The following is a 21,885-nucleotide window of genomic DNA, read 5'->3' on the forward strand; positions in this document are numbered from 1 at the left end:
CTCACCCTAAAACGTGATTGCTGGTCATCCAGGCCGATCAAAGGTCACCGGTTGCTTTCTACATCCGATATAAGTGATGTGCTTAGATAGCCAATCCATTCCCAGAATGATATCGAACTCCACAAGTTTGAAGGGAATCAAATTGGCTTCCAACAGTTCCCCTTTGACAATAACTAGGCAATCCCTAAACTCCCACTGTGCACAAAATAAATTTCCAATAGGCAAATGTATAAACATATCATGTCCAATTGATGTAGGTTGTGGGTTTACCACTCGCACAAATTGTGGAGGCATGAATGAATAAGTAGCACCCAGATCAATCAGAACACTAGCTCAATGACCAAAAACAAGTAATGCACCCATGATAACTTTAGGATCCTGCTCTGCCTTTTGTTGAGTCATGGCATTGATAAGTCCGTGGGTCTGTCTTCCTGAACCACTGTTACAACCCCCACGAGTTCTATCACTCTAATTATTTCGGCTTGCTCGGTTCCCTTGAGTACGACTGCTTGAAGCTGTGCCAGAAGACTGCGAATGTCTCCAAGTAGAAAATTGAGTACTCAGATTACTACTCCCACCAAAACTCTAAGTACTCGGATTATTACCCCCATCGTAACATGAACCTGAAGCATAACTCTCGAATGTGTTCGTCGAAGGGTAATCACGGACATAGTGCCCAGTGCCACCAAACCTTTAACACGTGGGTGTAGTCACAATGCAATCTCCCTGATGGTGCATTTCACAACGCGTCAAGCCGTGATTGTTGGACTAAAGTGGCTGAAAGACTATCCTACCATCTCACTGCCTGAGCCATCGCTAGAAGATCCCGAACCCTGACCACGTCGTTTGAACGACTGAAAGTGTCAAGGGTTGAAGGAAGAAGAAGAAGTAGAAGGCTCCCTCATACTTCGGGATTGGAATCCACGACTTCGCTGATTCTGATTCTGGTTTTGGTGCTGGTCCTGGTTAAGTCTGTTCCACCGTGATTGTTCGACCCTCAAAGTTGCCTCAATCATCTCCTCGTAGGATGGATACCTCTGTGGTGCCAAAAGCTTGCATATATCATCATTCATAGCAAAATTTAGCTGTACCATCATCTCTTGAGGGTTCCCATAGTTCCCGCGATGGTGTCTCGACAACCGCCGAAATGCGTTATCAAACTCTGTAATAATCAAGTTGCCTTGGCGAAAAATCAAGAATTCCTATCTCTTCTTTAGCTTATACTCGGGGCTCAAAAAGTGTATACTGAAAAGTCTCCTAAACGTAGCCCAAGTCATCATCGAGTTACATGGGTGAGAGTCCGTCACTGACTTCCACTAAAACCTCGTGTTACCTTAAAAGAAGTAACCAGCAGTATTTGCTCACTCAGTTGCTGGGCATTTCATACCCTCTAAAGTGTCCCCCATCTTCTCTAGCCAATCCTTAGCTCAGTAACAAAGTGACTCCGAGCAATCTCCATATAGGTACAACTCGACCCGCTACGACTAGGAAAAACATTTCGCAGAGTGGAGGTCAACTACTGAATTCCACCCATTAAAACCAGAAAGAGGTCGATGAGGCACATTCCCACAATGAGGATCCATGATTTTGATAAGAGGCAAACAAGATTTAGAAGGACGAAAGGTTGTAGCTATAGGAAGGATTATAATTACCAAATGGAAGAATAAAGTCCTAAGTGTGCTCTTATACCAATTTGACACGCCTCGATCTTTATGTCCGAAGGACATTGGGATGGCCACGCGCTAGTTGACACCCAAGGGTGATGCAAACCATTTTATGAATGCATATGCCAAGAACATTCATATAAATTTTGTGCATAACTACGCAATGTAATATTCAAGTACGACCTTAACAAAATAATATAATAAATTCAACTGTCAACAAAATAAAAGTGATAGTGCATGACATGTTTAGAGCATACAACTAGTTCAGAATACAAGCGGAAGGTGTAACAGAAAGTGTTATTACAAGAATGTCCAAGCAGAGTGAATGACACAAAGTCACTGGTATGGGAATACCTTGTAGCTCGGATCATATGCCTCGTTCCTAGGTCTTGAAAGGGTGCGAAAAAAAAACATAAGTGGACCCAGTTGATATATAAGTAATAGTGAAACAGTTATTCATCATCGTACTAAACCCCAAAGTTTATGAAAACTCAATAGTATAATATGTAATAGGTTTTCCGAAAACCCTAACATGCCATAAAACTTCATAAAACATATATCATATATAGTGTGCTTAGTAGTGGTATCACAATCGCCCGAAGGCCCTACATTACCCAATCGAAGCCATATATAAACCACCTACACACGGTCGCCCGAAGCCATATATAAATATCATTCGCTCGTAGGCACATAGTATGCGTAACCACTGAATAAGCACAATAAAAACATGAACATAATATTTCCAAAATATATGTATATATCTCAATGGAGCTCAATAGCTCAAATATCATATCTTATATCATATTCGTGAATATCTCAATAAACGTAAATCCAGTGAAGCATGATATTTCATAAAGCGTAAATCCAATTTACCCATAAACGTTTCATAAAATGTAGTCATAAAATCATACCTTTCATGTATGCATTTCTAATAATAAAATCTTGCATTTTAGAAGGGGTCCACTCATAGATACTCTGTCGTCGAAGAGCCGTGCGAATTAAGGAGAACGAAAACGCCACTAGCAAACGCACATAAGCACATAAAAGGATGAATTAATAAAACTCTACTAAAACGATTGAGTTTCGGGAAATAGACATCATAAACGGATTTAGGACGTCAAAAAACCTAAGGGGAAACCTCGGGTACCCCCACGAGCCGCCACAAGTTGGCAGCTCGAAAGGCTACACGCCACCACACGGGTGGAGTTGGGTTGCCAAAAATTTGGCTGGAAAAGTCGTCGGCACTGTTGTAGTTGCCGCCATGGATGGTGGTGGAGCACAGTACCTCTGATGGAGGCACGTGTGCTCCACACGCCGCCTAAGACAGGTGCTCACATGCTGACTGGAATTTGGGTTGGGCTTGGTTTCCGGGATTGGGCCAAAGGTTTGGGTTTGAGCTTGGCTTAGTGGGCTGAAACTCTGGGTTGGGCGCGGTAGCAGTTGGGTTTGGATCCGACTTTAGGGTTATCGAGTTGGGTCGACCTGGTTTCAGGCAATGGGTCAGCCGGATTCTGGGTAAAACTTCAAACGCTCATAACTTCTTTGATATTCAACCAAATGATAGAAGCATATTCATGCGACTTAAATGGCTTGTTCTCGTGCATTTACGTTATGTTTCTTTAGTTATTTTAGTCCTTTATGCTTCTTTTGTGTGTTTTCAGGTTCTAAGGGCAAAGTATGCAAAAGGATGCCTTTTGGAGCCTTTTGGAGCAAATTAGAGATTGGAATGGATATCATATGCTTGGAGCCAAGAGGATGGACGAAATTGAAGACTTGAAGTAGGAAAGTTAAATCCTAAAAGACCTCATGTTTGAGCATCATTGAAGACTCCTACGCATTTTAGAACACAAAAACAACATTCCTTGCAACCTTAGGACAATGCCGTGTGTTTCCTTGTGTCTCCCTTCTTTGCCATGCAAGGAAGGGCCTTGTTTCCTGTTTTAAACCATTTAAACACATTCATTCATCTCCCTATATAACCATACACTTATCACTTATCATAACCATACACTTATCACTTATCACAACAACAACCTTGCACATGCTTTCCCATTTCATTATTCATTCACTTTGCATTCATTCAATTCAGCCACATGCACTTATTCTTTCATCATTGCACCACCAATTCATCACATGCACCCATCACCTAACACAAACATCTCATTGTCGTGCATTTCATATCCCATTTCCAGCTTTCCCCCTTGCAATTGCACATGCATTCCCACTTCAATCATTCACCCTAGTTGGCAGCCACATGCTTTCCCATTTCAATATCATTCTTCCAAAATCAAATCAGCCACATGCACTCACCGTTGCCGTGCAAAACACCTTCATTCCAGCCACATTCCACATGCATTTATCATCATTCACCCTAGCTTTAATTCACATGCACACACAATCACAAAACAGCCATTCTTGCCGTGCATAACCATTCATCCCATTTCCAGGTTGTCCACTTCATCCTTGCAGCTATTCCACATGCATTTCCACCCACATGCACTTTAATCATTCACCCATGCAGCCACACATTCACCCACATGCACTTTTAATCATCCACCAACACAAAACAGCCCATCCTTGCCGTGCATCCCCTTCCATTTTCTGCACCTTTTCTCCTTGCATTTCCAGCTTTCCACCACCTTTCCTAGCTGTTTTGCACATGCATTCACTTAACCTAGCTGTCCTTCACATGCTCTCCCATCCATTCTCTCCCTATAAAAACCATACACACTTCACACAACATTCATTCACTCTTCCATTTCAGAAAATCATCCATACACACCAACAACATCCCCTTGGCCGTGGCTCCCTACTAATCCAAACACCATCAAAAACATCCCCCTTGTGCCGTGCCTTCCCCATCAATCCATTCAGCCATTCCAACCACTCCCCATCCATTCATACACAAAACCTATCATTCTACATCATCCATAATCCCCAAAACTCACCTTAGACCTTGTGCTACAACAAAAAGGAAGAGAAGCGGGCCTAAACGTTCATACAATTCAAGTTTGAGTTGTTGGAATGTTTAGGTGTTTCTTTTCCTTTGAATTCAATGTTTAATTTCAATTCTTTGTTTTGTACGTATGAGGAACTAAACCCCCCTTGGCTAGGGGGGGGGGGGATTCGAAATATATGTTTATGCTTGCATTTTGATTTGATTACTTCTAATTGCGTTTCATAAGTTGTGGATTCAATTTGTTTAACTGTTTGATTGATAACTTATTTATGTATGTTTATTGAGAGTGCACGCTTAATTTTCATGCATGAATATGACGCTAGAATATAAGTGAGTTTCACCTAATAGTTACGAACTTTTATTCACAAGTAGTGGAGGTTGCTTATAAACAATCGTGTTAAACGAATTCTTGGCATAAGTTTCATGCGTATTCCATAGTAACGAATGCCTCGTCAACACTTATAATTTTCATAGAGCGTAATGATTCTTGCTTGTATCTCTATTATGCAATCATGTAGGGGACTTGTGGGGAATGTTTTGGGTTGTCGTATGCAATCATCCAATTCAATAACGTTAGGAAGATTTGAAGGTTAATTAGTGCATCACGGTTAACTTGGGGTGTTGAGAATTCATGATTTATTGAAATGCAATTGGAAATCATTTATTATGCAAGTATAACATGTATGGAGATGAACCCCTTGGCTAGCATCCATCCATTCAATTCTATCACAAATTCATATTTACATTCTGTCTAGTTTATTAACTTGTTTCGTTATTTCAATTTTCGTCAAATCAAAACCCCCCTTTACTTTCTTGTTCTTTAGTGCTTAGAATCTGTTTAGTTTATGTTTTAAAGCATTTTGAGTCTTTGGTTTGTCTTAGTGATTTAAAGTTTAGTTTTGCATTCTTTGAGTCTATTATAGTGTTTTATATTGTGTTTTTACGTTTTTGAGTCAAATCCAAGTGATTAACAATCCCTCCTAATCCCCGGTCCAGAACGATCCCTACTTACATACTTACTACAATTTGACAAAAAGAGGGTTTAATTTGTGCGCGTATAATTCTCGCATCACCAAATCAAGTGATTCAAAAGTGAAAATCATAGTTCTCAATGAGATGAAGAGAATGGTACCTTGCACTACGGCTAACTTGTCGTGGTTTGGCCGAAAAACACCTCGAAAGTGGCGGTGCTCACTGGAAATTGGGAAAAGCTACTCCGAGCTATTTTTGCATTTAACATGTGTGTACAACTTAAAACAAACTCCGATCTAACATTAAAACACAACCAAAGGGTTTCTAGAAGCTTACCTACATCAGAAAGTTCACAAAAGTGGTTGGAGTTCGTCGGGGAAGGAACTGAACAATGAGATCGTAATTGTGGAGTTCCACGGCCTATCACTAGGTCTTTGAAGCTCCTCTATCCAGATGGTAAGGGTGGTTGTGAGTGTGAGTGAACTCAAAGAGGAGAGTGAGAGTTTGCACATAGAGAGAGATCTAAGGGGTGTGGAATGGGAAGAAGAGAAAAGTGAAGGGGAGGGAGAGAGAGTTATAAAAGGAAAGTAAGAAAATCGGAAAAGGGTGGGAAGGGTATCCGGATAGGGTAAGGCTAAGGGGACAAGAATTCCAAGTGGGTCCCCTTAGCTTGCAATTTAAGAATGCATAAGACGAAACACAAAATATCCGAAAACGTTCGACATTTGAACGTAGAATCTTCGTTATACATCCGAATTTGAATTCGATCACGCCTACGCGTTCGTGGCGATGAGTACGATATGAATAAATTAATTAAATTAAGACTACGTGTTTCGACGAGATGATCAACGAAAATCAACTCAAGGGTACAATGGTAATTTCATAAATCCGATAGTACAAAATACGATAAATCGAGGACAGGGTTTCACGTTTCCCATGTCCTAGGAGTATAGCCAACCATGCCCTTGTCCAATAACCATTTTGATGCTTAAGGACAAAAAAAAAAAGAAAAGAAAAAAAGACCTAGAAGCAGACTTTTTTCACAATTTCATTTACATAGCCTAAATCTACATAACTTTAGAACATAAATTGCAATATAGTGTCTGATTTGAGCTTCAATTAAAACATGTCGAAACCCTATCCATCTTTTGTCATCCATCCCAAACCTCTAACCTAACAAAAAAAAAAAAAAAAAACCTAAAATGCAACTTGCACATTCAAAAAACAAGACCCAAACTAAAATTATATTAAAACTGATTTCAAATTTTCCATTCTTTCTCCTTCCTCCTTCACTTCTCTTTGTGTGAATTCAGCCAACAACACCTTCCCCTCTTGATCTCTCATTCTTATTATGAACTTGACCGCTTGTCCAGTCAAGAATTGATGAGATTAGCCAAGGATTAATAAAATTCAGTGGCGGATTGATATACATAATAGTCGACCAACAAATTTAATGGTGGCGATAGAATTTTCTTGCCCATTGCTATGACTGAAGAGATTTTTATTACTGGGCTTTCAAGTATGGATCATGGATTGCATTTATTCATCAACAAGAGAGAGAGAGAGAGAGAGAGAGAGAGAGAGATGATGAGCATTTGGGTTCATTTCACACGCAGAAACGAGAGCTCTTTTTTTTTTTTTGGAGAGATAATCATGAACCTTTTTATGATTTAATTTCGGGCAAAAAAGTAATTTACAACTATTTAGATGGGCTTGAAACCTATGTAACATTCCTTATTGACCTATGCCTAATTAACAAAAATATTTCATTGATTAGGTATGTTTGTATCATACTTCACCTATCCCGAAACTCGAGTACCGGTCAACTTCACACCATCATGGACCCATTGAAGGATTCATGCTGAGGCACCCCTGCCGAAGCACAAGAGTTTCTCTCCAACCAGGAGGCCAATCACAACGTGATATGTGTCAACATTAGAATAAAACTCCTAGAGTGCCATATCGACCGCGGATGGACGCGGAGACTCTCCTTAACTATAAGAAGAGACCATTCTCCTACAATGAATTCCTAATGCCATTATTATACTTAAATTCGTCATTAGAACTCGCCAATGATGATATTATACTTGAACATATGTATTGTGTAAACTCTTCACTATTAATGAGAACTCCTCTACCTAGTGAACGTAGCCCAACTTAGGATGAACCATATACATCTTGGGTTTGCTTCCTTATCTCTCTCTTTACGTACTATGCTCACTAGGTAACCGAAGCAACCTTGCAAGGGTCACAAATTTGACACTTTACATTGTTCCAAATTCCATGCGATTTTGTGCATCAACAAGGTCCAAAATAAAAATTGATCATTGATATATGGTTCATTAGTAAAGTTTGTTTTGACTTTTTACTAAATTTCTTGTTTTTTTTTCCCTCACCATAGTCATCAAAACACGCCTCTAATTTTATAAGAATAAAATTATTTCGCGTCTCTCCCTCTCTCTCACTTTTGTTTAACTTCTTTCTCTTTTATATATTATTTATCGTTTTATATATTTTTCAGTGTCTGAGCTTTATCCAGTACTTAAGTTTAAATTGAAATTTGACTAATATTTTTATTTATAAGTTGTAGACTCTGCCGTATTTCTTAGTGCACAAATTTAATGCATATATTTTATAATGCGCATAAATTTGTACATTAATTTAAGAGTATTACATGTGTAAAATATACAAGTAGATGTCCCGATTCGATTTTAGGCTGGTTTACAAGAAGAACAAACTACACTGAACAGCCGGTCCGGTTCGAATGTGAACTGTTTTTCTTTCTCTTTGGTCAAAGTCAATCCAAACCGATCGCTCGGGTCGGACAGGCGGCTTGATTGGTTGGGCCGGATAGATTCCCACCCCAAGCCAAAGATAGAGAGCTGAAATAAACGAGAAGAAGGCGGAAGGCAATCTAAAAGGCATGGCGTGCGTTGCGTCCTGGTATTCTCTGCCTCCGGTGCGACCTCGCACATGCCACTCCAACGCCTTCTCGAACAACAGAGGTTCTTCCGCTCAGCTCAGCTCTACATCTCCGTCCACCATATATTTACTGTTAGCAGCACAGCACACTACTTAATCAGCTTCTGTTGTTTCTTCAGGCATCGCCGTACGCAGTAGAAAAAGCAATGCGCTCCTGCAATGTTGCGAAAACAAACAAGAAAAAACCGACGCCAAAACAGAAACATGGTAAGCGTTTAATTCCATGGTAAGAGGAGACAAGTAAAGTAATCTAATCTAGTTTACCATTTCACTCGAACTCGAATTGTTTCGTTTTATGTAGTTTTGGCATTGAATTCCAATCTACGAGGAGACAAGTTGTGCTTGGGACGGCGTTTGCTGCATTTTCTTTTCCCCATCTCATTTCAAATGCATTTGCAGAGAATGGTAGTAAGAGTCTCGTTTTTCTTGGTCGCCTGGTGGTGACCATTGATTTTTTATGCTTTTCAAGTGTTGGATTCTAAAATGTTTTGTTTGGTTTTGTTTTTGTTTTCTAATTCAGATGTGCCGGAGGGTTTTCGAGTTTACACTGACGATGTCAATAAGTTCAAGATATTGATTCCCCAAGGTGAATAAACACATTACTAGTTAAATTCCCAATAAAGTTTACATTTGGGGATTATGTACTTAAAGGCTTGGTATTTGTGTGTTTACCTTTTGGAGACTGGCAAGTAGGCGCAGGAGAGCCAACTGGGTTTAAATCAGTCACAGCTTTCTACCCAGAACAAGAGGGTAATAGCTCAAGTGGGTACTCTCTATCTCAATCGCTTTCAATTATTCGACATTATTCGGCTCTGTTGCATTTGTATATAATGGCAGTCTTTCTGGGGCTGCTGCTTCAGTTAGCGTTGTGATCACGGGGCTTGGTCCGGATTTTACAAAGATGGAATCCTTTGGTAAAGTTGAAGCGTTTGCTGAGACTCTGGTAGTACCCTTCTCCTAATTTTAATTGATTTTATGCATGCATATTTGACATGGCCCGTGGAAGCATTTGTTCATTTACTCATGAGTTTTGCATTAATTTTACTTGCATATTCTCTTCCAAGGTTAGTGGATTGGATAGGAGCTGGCAAAGGCCAGCAGGAGTGGCAGCAAAGCTTATAGATTGCAAAGCATCGAAAGGTAATTCTCCACTCATAGTCATACATACCAACTCAGTATTGTTCATGAATTGTAATGATTTGAATTTGATGACGATGATGATGATCGTCAGGCCTTTACTTCATCGAGTATTCGCTACAAAAACCCGGTGAAAGTTGCAAGCACCTGTTTTCAGCACTTGGGATGGCAACCAACGGTTGGTACAACAGACTGTATACAGTCACCGGACAGGTATCTATTCGACATGAATTTCTTAGTTGTACCGTGTTTGTGTTGTGCTCTGGAATCCAGATTCTTTCTTTCTCATGCCAACTTGCGATGCTGATACTGCAATATCTATATCTTTCTGCAGTACGTCGAGGAAGAATCAGATAAATACAGCGCCAATGTTAAGGAGGTCAGCTTAAAACGAAACGTTACGTTAAATTTCGTTGTCGATCTAAATAGTATGATGCATGAAACTGAAACCTGTTTCGTTTACTGAAAGCGCGAGGCTGAATTTGGTTTTGCAGGCTGTCAAATCCTTCAGGTTCATTTGAGGGCTCCAGCCAGAGTTTGAAACTACAGTTTTACGCCGATTTTGATTGTCAGTACGGTCAGTATTTCGTGGTAATATAACGAGATACATTTCAATCAAACATCTAGCTGCCGAAGAGAAGATTGTTAATACTGCAGCAGCACTTTCATTCTATTGTAAATCAGAGAGATATTTCATATATAACATATGTGCATTTGAAAGAGCAACAATCCTTTCCGTGCAGCTTCTAACTGGTAGATACATAGCAAATTGACGTTAAACAGGAACTCGTGTCCAAGAACTTTAGTTTGGTTAGCTAGCTCAGCTTCTCCCATGGCTATTTGAATTAAGGAAGTGTTTGAAAATCATTATATTCAAGTAAATCAAAATCAGAGTGATTAATTTGGTGGATGGGCATTCGGAAAGAGTTTTTTGACACAAAACTAGATGATATATATAATATATATATGAATCATAGAGAATCGATCACATTTTACATTCTACTCCGTTCCTCTCCAGTTTTTGCTCAACTTTTTACGAATAAAAGTGTCAGCTTATCCAAAAAACAGCATGCTTTTCATTTGCTCCAGTTTTTGCCATTCTTTCTCCATATGCAATTCTAACGCCTCAAAGCGAACAATCTTCTCGTGAATCTGTGTAATCCCAGAAATTTCTCTCTCGACATCCATTCCTTCCTTCTCAAGCTGTGAATTTGCATCTACAAAGGCCCTCCCAGCACATCTAGGTTGGTGTCCCTATCCGATGCAGCATCAGCTTCTGCATAAGAAAACAAGCCATTATTCAACTTAAGATTTGATGCTCACACAAATGTCTACCATACTGGTAAGTTGCTCTGCAATAGTTTGGAAAATCCCATGACCATGAATGGTCCGTATGCATTACATTCATTGAGTTCTGTACAATTGAGCATAGTTTTAAACAAGGATGGTACCATGCTGCCCTGCATTCCAAGGACGAGGTCCTAGACTCAGTCTACTTGTTTCATAATCTGCCTCACAAAGGGTCGTTACAAGGGCACAAGCATCAGCTTTTGCAACCTCTACCCCTGCCAATGCCGATAGAAAAGCAGCCTGAAATAAAACAAAAAGGATAGACAAATCAATGTAGTTCTGCATTCGGAAAAAACACAGCAATGGCCGAAACAAATTTGCGCAACAAAGGAGAACTCACATCACAGGTACTATTAATTAAAGAAAAAAAATGCTTATCGTATGCTCAAGATGACCTAATGAAAAAATGCTTCACCCAGAATCTCATTTAAGAAATTAACTACTTTGGATAAGAAAAAGGCAAGGGGACTTATTTCTAGAATTACTTGAGCCATAATTGGGTTGCCCGCGTCTGCAAGAGGTGTGAGACACATTCTTTTACTGGGGGATGGTGCATCTTTACTCTCCAAATCAGCAATAAATTCGTCACCACAAGGAATTTTAATGAAATGCGTGACAAACTCCTTCTCACTTTTACCGACATATTGTGCAACCTTCCTCCAATCGTCACCATAATGCATGAGGGCTTCTAGGAGGTGCATAGTATCTTCATCGTCCCAACCTCTCCCCATCTCTTCTCTGATCTTAACCATCATGAAATATGAGGAAGGAGTGACAAGGTGAGTCGCAAAAACCACAAGAAAGAATGCTATGCATGCAATTTAACTGACGAGCATTGTAAATTGTCACATATATATTTATACGAATTAGACAAGTGGCAAGTGCCCAAGTTTTACTAAGGGGACTGCAAAGACAGCCGTAAGACAAAATTGTGCTTCATTTAGTCAGTTATTGAATTCAATGTTAATAAATATGGGGTCAGAAGAATGACAGACCTTTTCAGAAGCAAAGCAGGCAATGCCACAAAAATACTTGCAACCATGTCACACTCTCTTCTCGGGGCTCTTCTTGATGGGAGCGGAGAGAGGCAGCCTCGGTACCCTTGTCTTGTTGGAAGTCAAACAGTCTCCGGCAACACAAACAAGAAGCTAATGTTAGCCTTACAAAGTTATACAACTAAAACACAAATGAAGGAGTGACTGACCTGATTCCAATGGTAGCCATGGAAGTCAAACACAAAAGTAGCAGAGCATGGCAACACCAGGATCTTCTATAAAATCCTAGCCGAATACAACTGCTCTATGGGAAGTATTATGTTGTGTGTTCTAGGGCTTATAGGGACTAGTGTTTATATATATAGTCTAAAAGCTAGGGTTGCCATCCATAAAGGAAACCTAAACTTTACTTTCTTAGCCTCCAAGTCAAGTATCATAATCATATTCAATTAAGGATTCCATCAAATCCTATTTCCAATATAAGACACCTTATATAGGATTGATATCTTTAAGATATCAAATCACAATCAACATTATTCTCCAATATTACCTCCTATTACATGTAGTAGACTACTTAAAGGTTGATTTATATTGGATAAATCCAACATTCTTCCACCTGGTCTACAAAATGTAATATTCACGTTTATACTTGAGATTGGAGATTAATGTCACTTTAGTGGCAATGTAACAGTGATTACATCTCGTCCTTAATGCAATTTCTGTCAAATGCATTTCTTAACATGGAACTAACAAGGTTGTAGGATTGACACAACCCCTTCATAATCACACATGCTAAGATCCTCATTTACATGAAACACAAATTATGATCAAGAGATAAAACTTTAAATTAACCAAAATGTCTTACTTTATACCATCTCAGGTCCACCTTATTGTAACTCACAAGTTACACTTTATGCTTCTTCAAAGCCTTAAATTTGCCAATGCACATATCCTTCATCTAATGAAACCACCATAACCTGTAGGTGTGAATACATCTCCAAAATAATCATGCATCACTTTCATTAGATCAGTAACAATACAAACAATGTTTGTAGCCAACAGACACAACTGAAAATACCAAATAGGCACATGTCAAAGTAAAATATCCCAAAAACTTCATAAAACAAATTAATTCAACACTTGTGAGCAAGATGAATTAATATGTTTTTGACACTAATCTATGCATCATACCAGTTACTTTCATAATGATTTCCAACGCCTGCGGGCAAGATGGAAATCCTCACAACTGAGGCAGTGCACAAACCATGCCATGCCATTTAATATGCAATTTGATAACAACTTGATATCCGATATATATTTCATCAGATAATTGACTAGCACACAAAAAATGTGACTTAATGAATCCAACTAGAGATTAAAATGAATACATGGATTTTATACATACCTTATAGGTCATCTGCAAATGTAAGGCATTACTAAGACAAAACTCAAGCTCCCACTGATCTGCAACATCATTACTTAATTTGCAAATTAATACATAAATCATATTTTTAAAAATATGCCTTTGGGAATAGCCTTACTTAGTCAATGAATGCATATTACCTCAATGAAGGGTACAACTAAGCTTGAAAGCATTCACTGCTGTTACACAAAACATGTATCAAACAACCATCTTATATGTATTAATAAGTCCACATTTATGCTAAGTCCTTATGAGCCCCAAAATAAATGATCAAACGAGAAATCCAAATGATTGCAAGTAACAGAAAAATGTACACATGTACCAAGTATCCATTCATGCAACTTAAACATATTATAGACATTCGAGTAACACATGGGAGATAGAATAACGCTTTAATAGATTCATGCAAATCCACTTAATGCTCAAAATTTTAGAACAACTCCCACTAAGTTTTCAGAGTTCATACTTGAAAATAAGTTAATGAGTGTGAAGCCCAATTTTCGTTCACTAATTCTCTCACTTGGGCAAACACTCGTTAATATATTCTTTCAAAGATGTACCTAAAGAAAATTGCTTTATATTTTAGACATAATAAATATACATCACAACCAACATAAAGTTGTCGAACAGAATTTCAGCAATGAGTTACACTTACTTTAGAATTTATCATAATTAATTTACAAGCTTGATTGCTACCAAATTTATAATGATCAAAATAGACATACTAATCTTCATAAAATAAAAATACAGAGCCGTTTTGAGTCAAAATAGTAGTCAAAAGTCACATCTCAAAAAGACCAACACAATCTGCCAGTAAAACTGCCTATATGAGCATGGGTTACTAGTAAATTCACCACAATTAAAATATATGGCACAAAATTACGAAAATTTGCAGACACATAGTAGACATCTATATGTTGAACATAGCAAAAATTCAGGTCATTTGGTGACCATTAAATGTGTCATTCACCCAATTAACTTAAGACACGCAATCTACCAGAAACAATTATGTGCATCTATCATGAATTTATGCATCCATAACAAATTCAATTTCATATCATTTCAATTTTGATGTCCAAAGGAAATTCTAGTAGTCAAATTTCATCCTCTAAACTGACATCATAATTCAAATTGAAAAGATTAACAAGCATAAGACTTAAACAATGCGTACCTTAGCAATCCTTGATTAACATTCATGGGTCCAATGCTTTGCATCAACAAGTCTCATGAAGAGACACAAAATACGTCATGATGCAGCCGATTTCCATTCCTTAAAACCACAACCTATTCTGGGCTCATAGTGGAAATATTTTAGCTGATGGCATGGAACTTTATCCCCAATAGACTTCATGAAACTAAATTAATTTACACCTGATGGCAAGAAAATTAACTAGTTTATAGTACTAGATTTATGTCACAAAAGTACCTTCATGAAAAACTTCAACATCTGTAGGCAAGATGAAGATTTTCACAACTTTTGTGAAATAAAACCCATACTATGCCATCTTAATTAAACTAAAAGAAGTAATCCACACCTGTATACAAGACGATTATCCATTTTATTCTAATTAAGATGCAAAGTTGATCGAAGTAACTCAAAAACATAGTCTCATAATCAACTAAGCCGTTGCAGCTTGCTATAGTTGAAAAGACATATATCAACTCCGCCCTGAAACAATACAGAAGTCACATGGATTAATTAACTGTAAGTGACAAAATTATGATAACTTGATTCATGCGTCGAGTCTTACCTACAAATGGCACTAATTCCTTCATGACTCCCTTTGACATTAAATTAATCTCAAGAAACCTGACAGCATACTTGAAAGAGATTAATCACATATAAAACAAGTTCTATTCCACCACATGAATGTCAATACTTATCATTATGGAGTCAATTACTTAAAATAGAAATTCTTTATGTAATGGGAAAGAACAATACGTTCCTTTAATTTAAAAGCTTAATCGCTCAAATGTTTTCTTAAGTCAAATGTGTTCCTTTCCTTTTATATGCATACCAAATTAAATAAAGGAACAACCAAAAGTATTTTCTTTCATAGAAAACATCTCCAATATATGCCCTACATTAGCCTTGAAAAGTTTCTTTTCTTATGACACATAAAAATTTACTAATCAAAGCACTATTTAAATTCTTCAGGCATAGGAAAAACCACAAACAATAATACATGTTTGAAAATTCATGCTTATCAATTAAGCCACATACTTTGAATGGATTACATACCTCATGTCTTCATATGTTCATCACTTCTTTGTAAAGATATATATAATCACATGAACAACCAAAATTCTCATATAAGAATAGATAAAAATACAAATGAGAATTATCACATAATTATTACAAACCTTATTCATTTGTACAAGACCCTTATTCTTGTCACTGGATGCTTTTTGTCATTCTCAGTCAATCCATAAGTTATGCATTAGTCATGTACAATTAAATGACTATACTGAGATAGGAAAGCAAAATTGTAGACAAAACTAATTTGATTAGTCATGCAAATTCCGTGTGGAGTTAATATCATTATAAACCGTACTTGAATTAATCCCCAATCATACTTAAGTGCTAGTATACCGCATTACTAATCAACACATTTGTGTCTTTACATTGGAACATCTCAAGCTTAGAGCAATATAGGACAACCCAATTCCTTTAATAAAACACGCCATATGTCAATTTTGCTACATGTTTGCAAAACTTAAAATTTCAATCCATATTGATTACTTCCCACAACAATCAATGTCATGGCAATTCAATTCAGTCTACATATATGTCCCACACATTATCATATAAGACAACTGATTAAAAAAATTGATTTGCATGAATTTATTTTACCCATGGAAATCAGAGGCAATAAGGATTTGGGGTTTAAGAAGTATTTCCAAAAACTGTTCGTGAGGGATTTGAGAGGATGCTTAGTGTCCCCTTGTTGCCTTTCCACCCTGGAAGCAGCGACTGGGGCTGCTGGGACCAGCCAATAGGCTCACTCATGCACATTACTAACGAAAAGCCACGAACAAACAAGATATATATGCACTTTTATATGCATGCATCTTGGCATGCCTTAAAAAATTCTTCTTTTCCCTCGTTCTGTATGCCACTTATATGCATATAAGAATTAATCATGTTCAAAACATATATTTTCTCTTTGTTTTGATAACCAAGTTTAAAACTTAATAGTCAAAACTAACCATATGCATGATCAACTAATTAATTCGCAATTGACACATATAATGATCAATTTTGTTTGCTTTGATAGGAGACTTTACCGAGCTTGTTGACTTGAGATGCTTCATAGTCTTTCTTGGCAAGATTAGTACAGAAGTACATATTTCTATGTGCTTACAAAATTGACAATAACGTTAGCCAAAATAGTTGTATCTACCACTAAATCAATTCAACCAAAACATTGGCATGAATATCGAAATAGAAAGCTTAAAGCATGCCGTCTTCTTCCAGTCATAATTAATTTAGTCAAGATGAGCAAACTATTCCAATTTTTCTTTATGAGAACTGAATACAAGAAAGAAAGCTTAAAGTGCTTGAAAACCTACCATCCAACAATTATTGGTTTACCAATTTATGAGTGATATATCTCAAAATTCTCCAGTGCAAGGTTAGAACAAACGACTATTTCAATTGAACCAAAACATTAATATGAACATTGAAATAGAAAACGTTAAGCACCATGGTAATTCCAATTATACAATTCCATAAAATAATGAACGAACTATTTTAATCTTCCTTTATTATAGTTAATTCAATGTCATCATTAAGTGCTTCAATTAGAAAAGCCCACGTTTGGAATTGAAGGGTGGTGGCGGTAGAAGAAAACTTCAACTCAACAGGCACCCCTCGCAGAAACAGATTAACCAATTATGTATTCGTTTAATTTAACTGATAATTTCGGTCTGTAAGATCAAATAGGAACTGATGTAAAACATGTGCTGTGCATATCATACTGATATGCCAAGTATATGCAATTATATGCGGAAACGTACAATATGCAGTTTTCGAGCAGGTCCAACATGGTGATGTTGCCGAATGCAATTACAATTTGGATTTAAGATCAAAACCGCAGTCCAAAAAGAAAAATATTATATAATCAAACTTCAAACCTGGTAGGTTTTAATCATATAACCAGTGGCTCTGATACCAACTGTTAGCCTTATAAGGTTATACAATTAAAACACAAACAAAGGAGTGATTGACCTGATTCCAATGGGAGCCATGGAAGTCAAACACAAAAGTAGCAGAGCATGGCAACACCAGGATCTTCTATAAACTCCTAGCCGAATACAACTACACTATGGGAAGTATTATGTTGTGTGTTCTAGGGCTTACATGGACCGGTGTTTATATATGTAGTCTAAAAGTTATGATTTCCATCCATAAAGGAAACCTAAACTTTACTTTTGTTAGCCTCCTAGTCAAGTATCATAATCATATTCAATTAAGGATTCCATCAATCCTATTTCCAATATAAGACACCTTATATAGGATTGATATCTTTAAGAGATCAAATCACAATCAACGTTATTCTCCAATATTACATTCCTATTACATGTAGTAGACCACTTAAAGGTTGATTTATATTGGATAAATCCAACAGCTAACGACTAGTTTTGTGTAAATAGGCTAACGACTAGTTTTCTCAAGCTAAAGTCTAAGAGACAAATGAAGGGCTGAGATTGAAACTGTGCTGTAAGGCTTAGATTAGAGTAGTACAAATGTTAGGTTGTGTTCCTTGTCTTATTCCTAAATTGAGATAAGAATGTTGACTGTAAAACCCTACTACTCTGATGATATATATATATGAAATGAATGCTGTTGTAATGATAAGCAGCCGTCACTCTTATTCTTATTCCCTTTTGCTCTGAATACTTCATAGAAATACTCACTAAAATTCCTTACAAAACACTCAGAATACAAAACATTAACATGGCCTTAGAGCTCAGGTTGGATTAAAAAAAACCAGCTAGGTGTTGTGAAGCTATTTTTCAGGGGAGATTTTGAGTATTTGAAACCCCAGAAAGTGATTCAAGAACCAAGAAATGTCTGGGTCAAGTAGCAACGATGGTGAGCTTAGACCTCCCATTTTTAATGGAGAGGACCATGGTTTCTGGAGGATAAGGATGACCACCATTTTCAAGTCTCAAGACCTGTGAAAATGGTTCAAGAAGGGTATGAAGTCCCAGATTCAGAGGATGATGAACTCATTGCACCTTGAAGAACACCTTTGAGAGAAATTGGGATGAAAGATGCTAAGGCGCTGGGGATAATACAAGGTGTAGTGTCATATGCTATTTTTCTGAGAATATCAAATGAAGAGACATCCAAACTTGCTTGGGAAATCCTTCAAAGAGAATACAGAGGTGACAATAAGGTAACCAAGGTAAAGCTTCAATCTTTAAGACGCCGATTGTGAATCAAATGAAAACTTTGGTGAAGAACTACCTAGGGAAAGACTTGTACATAAATTGTTAATCAGTTTGACAAAACCCTATAACTAATAGTAAATGTTATACAGGAAACTAAGGACACTGATACATTTGATGCACAAGAGGTTACAGCCTCATTGAGAGTTTTTGAGCAAAAGCTAGAGAGACATGATGATGCAGCCATAAAGAGGGCTTTTCAGTCACTTAGTATCAATCCTAGAGAGGGCAGTTCAACTGGGCAATACAACAGTTTCAAGCAACAAAAGAAGCCATGGAAAGGGAAATCTAAGAAATGGGAAGGAAGGTCAAGTGAGTCTACCAGAAACAATGGTGCTGGTGGGACAAAACCACAGTGTACAATCTGTGATAAGGCCCATTTTGGTGTCTCTTGGTTCAAGGGGAAACCTAAAAGCAATAAATGTAACAAGTTTGGTCACTTGTCCAAAGATTGTGGTTCTAAAAGAAACCAACTAGTGAACTATGCACAAAAGACTAAAGAGGAGACAAATGTGTTATATGCTTGCAATGTCACAATTGTTGAGAAAAACAAAGATATATGGAATATTGACAGTGGGTGCAATAATCATATGACTGCACATGAGTCCCTACTTATCAATATTGACAGAGAATTCACTGGGAAGGTTAAGATGGGCAATGGTCAACTTGTAAGTGCCACTAGTAGAGGCACCTTAGTGATTGACACAAAACAAGGAAGGAGATAAATCAAAAAAGTTATGTTGGTACCTGGACTTGATGAAAACCTATTGAGTGTAGGCTAAATGATCATACATGGTTATTTCTTACTCTTTAGAGATTTAGTGGTTGAAATCTTTGATGATAGAAGTTTGCAGAACATGGTCACAAAAGTAGAAATGATAGAAAACAGGAGTTTCCCATTGTTGCTCAACTATAATCAAGCTATCTCACTGAGAGCTAGTGTCATAGAGAGTACTTGGTTGTGGCATAAGAGATATGGTCACTTGAACTTTCAAAGCTTGAGAAACTTGTAGAGAATGGAGATGGTTAAAGGACTACCAAAACTGCATGGAGAAAATGAAATCTGTGAAGGGTGTGTTCTAGGCAAGCACCACAGAGAGAGTTTTGAAGCCAGAAAGTCTTGAAGGGCTACACAACCATTGGAAATCATCCACACAGATGTATGTGGTCCAATGCAAATTGCAACAGTGAGTGGTAACAAAATACTTCCTAACCTTCATAGATGACTATTCTAGAATGTGTTGGGTATACTTCATAAGACAAAAATTAGAGGTATTCAGTATATTCAAAAAGTTCAAAATGATGGTTGAATTGCAATGTGGTTACAAGATCAAGAAAATAAGAAGTGATAAGGGGGGTGAGTAAACCTCAATCAAATTCAACTCTTTCTGTGAAAGCATGGGATTGGAAAGACAGTTGACAGTGGCTTATACCCTTAACAAAATGGGGTTGTTGAGAGGAAGAACAAAACCATAATTGAAATGGTGAAGTCCATGCTCCATGAGAAAGGGATTCCTCATTAATTCTGGGGAGAAGCTGTGAATACTGCTATCTATTTATTAAATAGATGCCCAAGCCTTTAGTGGAAGGAAACCAAGTGTGAAACACCTAAAGTGTTTGGCTCAATATGCTATGCACTAATACCATCTTAGTTGAGACACAGACTGTAGGAAACTAACAACAAGTGCATATTTGTAGGTTATGGTAACTATGAAAAAGGGTATAGATTGTTTAACTTGAAAACACAGAAAATCAACATCTCAAGGGATGTGGTCTTCAATAAAGATACAAGGTGGAATTGGGAAGATGGTGTAAAAGCTGACGTATCAGTACCAATGACAATTGGTGGAACTGACAATGTAATTGAGTCACAAACTCAAATCTCTGCTCACTCACCAAATCAATCTCAACAATTTTAGTTGCAGCAATCACCTCAACATACTTCACCTCAATCTCAGAGTGAAAGTTCTCAAAATACACAAAATTCTGTCTCCCAAAACTCCACTCCTAGTTCTACTCCTATGAAACTGAAGAGCTTGAGTGAGATATATGCAACCTGCAATTTTTCCATAATGGGTGTAATACCCTAAAAATTTAAAATATATGTATATGTGGAGTAATTGAGAATAAATAGATTTATGGTTATGAAATTCGAATGGGGAAATGTGAAATTCTGCTTCAGGATTTCATTATTTGTTATGTCGTATAATTCTTCGTTAAGTGAAAAATGACGAAATTGCCCTATTGTATTAAACGGATTTCCTCACGGACATATTTGATCCTTTCATGATTTTCCATATTTCTTTACATATTCAAATAGTACGTTTCGATACGGACGCGTGAGTGCAAATGAAATGTGATTTGGAGTTAGGACGAGTAAGTTACGAATTTTCTAAATAAAAGGACATTTTAGTAAATTCAAGTGGAACTTTCTGGAAGCCAATGACTTCTTTTTTTCCTTCCCTGCGTGAGAAACCAGCAGTGAGGAGGGGGTTGCTGTGTTCTTCATCCCTTTAATTCTCCTTCACTCCAAAAATTTCATGGAATCATAACTTTCTTGTACGGTAACGAAATCATGCACGGTTGAAGCCTATGTATTCGTAGCGAATCCCTCTTCAATTTGATACAAACCCATATGCTGGAACCAAGCATGCCCGTATGTTGAAGCCTAGAAGTTTCGACGCCGATTCCGGCTAACCTCGCTAGAGATAGGTCTCGACCCAATAGAGAAAAATACTCCTCTCTTCGTGCGCTTTCAGGATATGTAAGTGGATCTTCCGAATTTCAAGTTTCCTTTTCCAACAAGCTTGAGATTTGTGTTTAACTTGAATTTCTGGTGTTCTTGTTGAGGAGTTGTGGTGGTAACATTGATTTAGGAGCTTAGTAGCTATGTGGTAGATTGATGAACGACTTTGGAGGGCAGGATAAGAACAAGAAATGGTACAT

The 21,885-nt window shown here is 37.5% G+C and overlaps 2 protein-coding genes across 6 annotated transcripts; both read left to right on the top strand.

Moving 5' to 3' along the window:
• Nucleotides 1–8,450: 8,450 nt before the first annotated feature.
• LOC103952918 (psbP domain-containing protein 3, chloroplastic) lies at nt 8,451–10,443 on the top strand. Of its 5 annotated transcripts, none has more exons than XM_009364617.2 (10): nt 8,451–8,600; nt 8,697–8,784; nt 8,879–8,985; nt 9,098–9,163; nt 9,259–9,339; nt 9,438–9,520; nt 9,642–9,717; nt 9,809–9,927; nt 10,049–10,093; nt 10,209–10,443. In XM_009364617.2, exons 1-10 carry the CDS (start codon nt 8,519–8,521, stop codon nt 10,233–10,235), a joined length of 774 nt encoding a protein of 257 aa, XP_009362892.2. In that variant the 5' UTR covers nt 8,451–8,518; the 3' UTR covers nt 10,236–10,443. The 5 variants fall into 5 exon arrangements, with proteins under 5 accessions (XP_009362892.2, XP_009362890.2, XP_018504362.2 ...); XM_009364615.2 differs by having other exon boundaries at nt 8,457–8,600; nt 8,679–8,784; nt 9,271–9,339; XM_018648846.2 differs by having other exon boundaries at nt 8,458–8,600; nt 8,679–8,784.
• An 8,312-nt stretch (nt 10,444–18,755) lies between these two features.
• Nucleotides 18,756–19,664, top strand: LOC125473660. The gene is made up of 2 exons (XM_048576811.1): nt 18,756–18,887; nt 19,032–19,664. Exons 1-2 carry the CDS (start codon nt 18,756–18,758, stop codon nt 19,662–19,664), a joined length of 765 nt encoding a protein of 254 aa, XP_048432768.1.
• Nucleotides 19,665–21,885: the final 2,221 nt, after the last annotated feature.

This window comes from the organism of the source record quoted next, unplaced genomic scaffold (assembly GCF_019419815.1).
Source record: "Pyrus x bretschneideri cultivar Hongxiangsu unplaced genomic scaffold, Pyrus_bretschneideri_v1 Contig91, whole genome shotgun sequence".
NCBI lineage: Eukaryota > Viridiplantae > Streptophyta > Magnoliopsida > Rosales > Rosaceae > Pyrus > Pyrus x bretschneideri.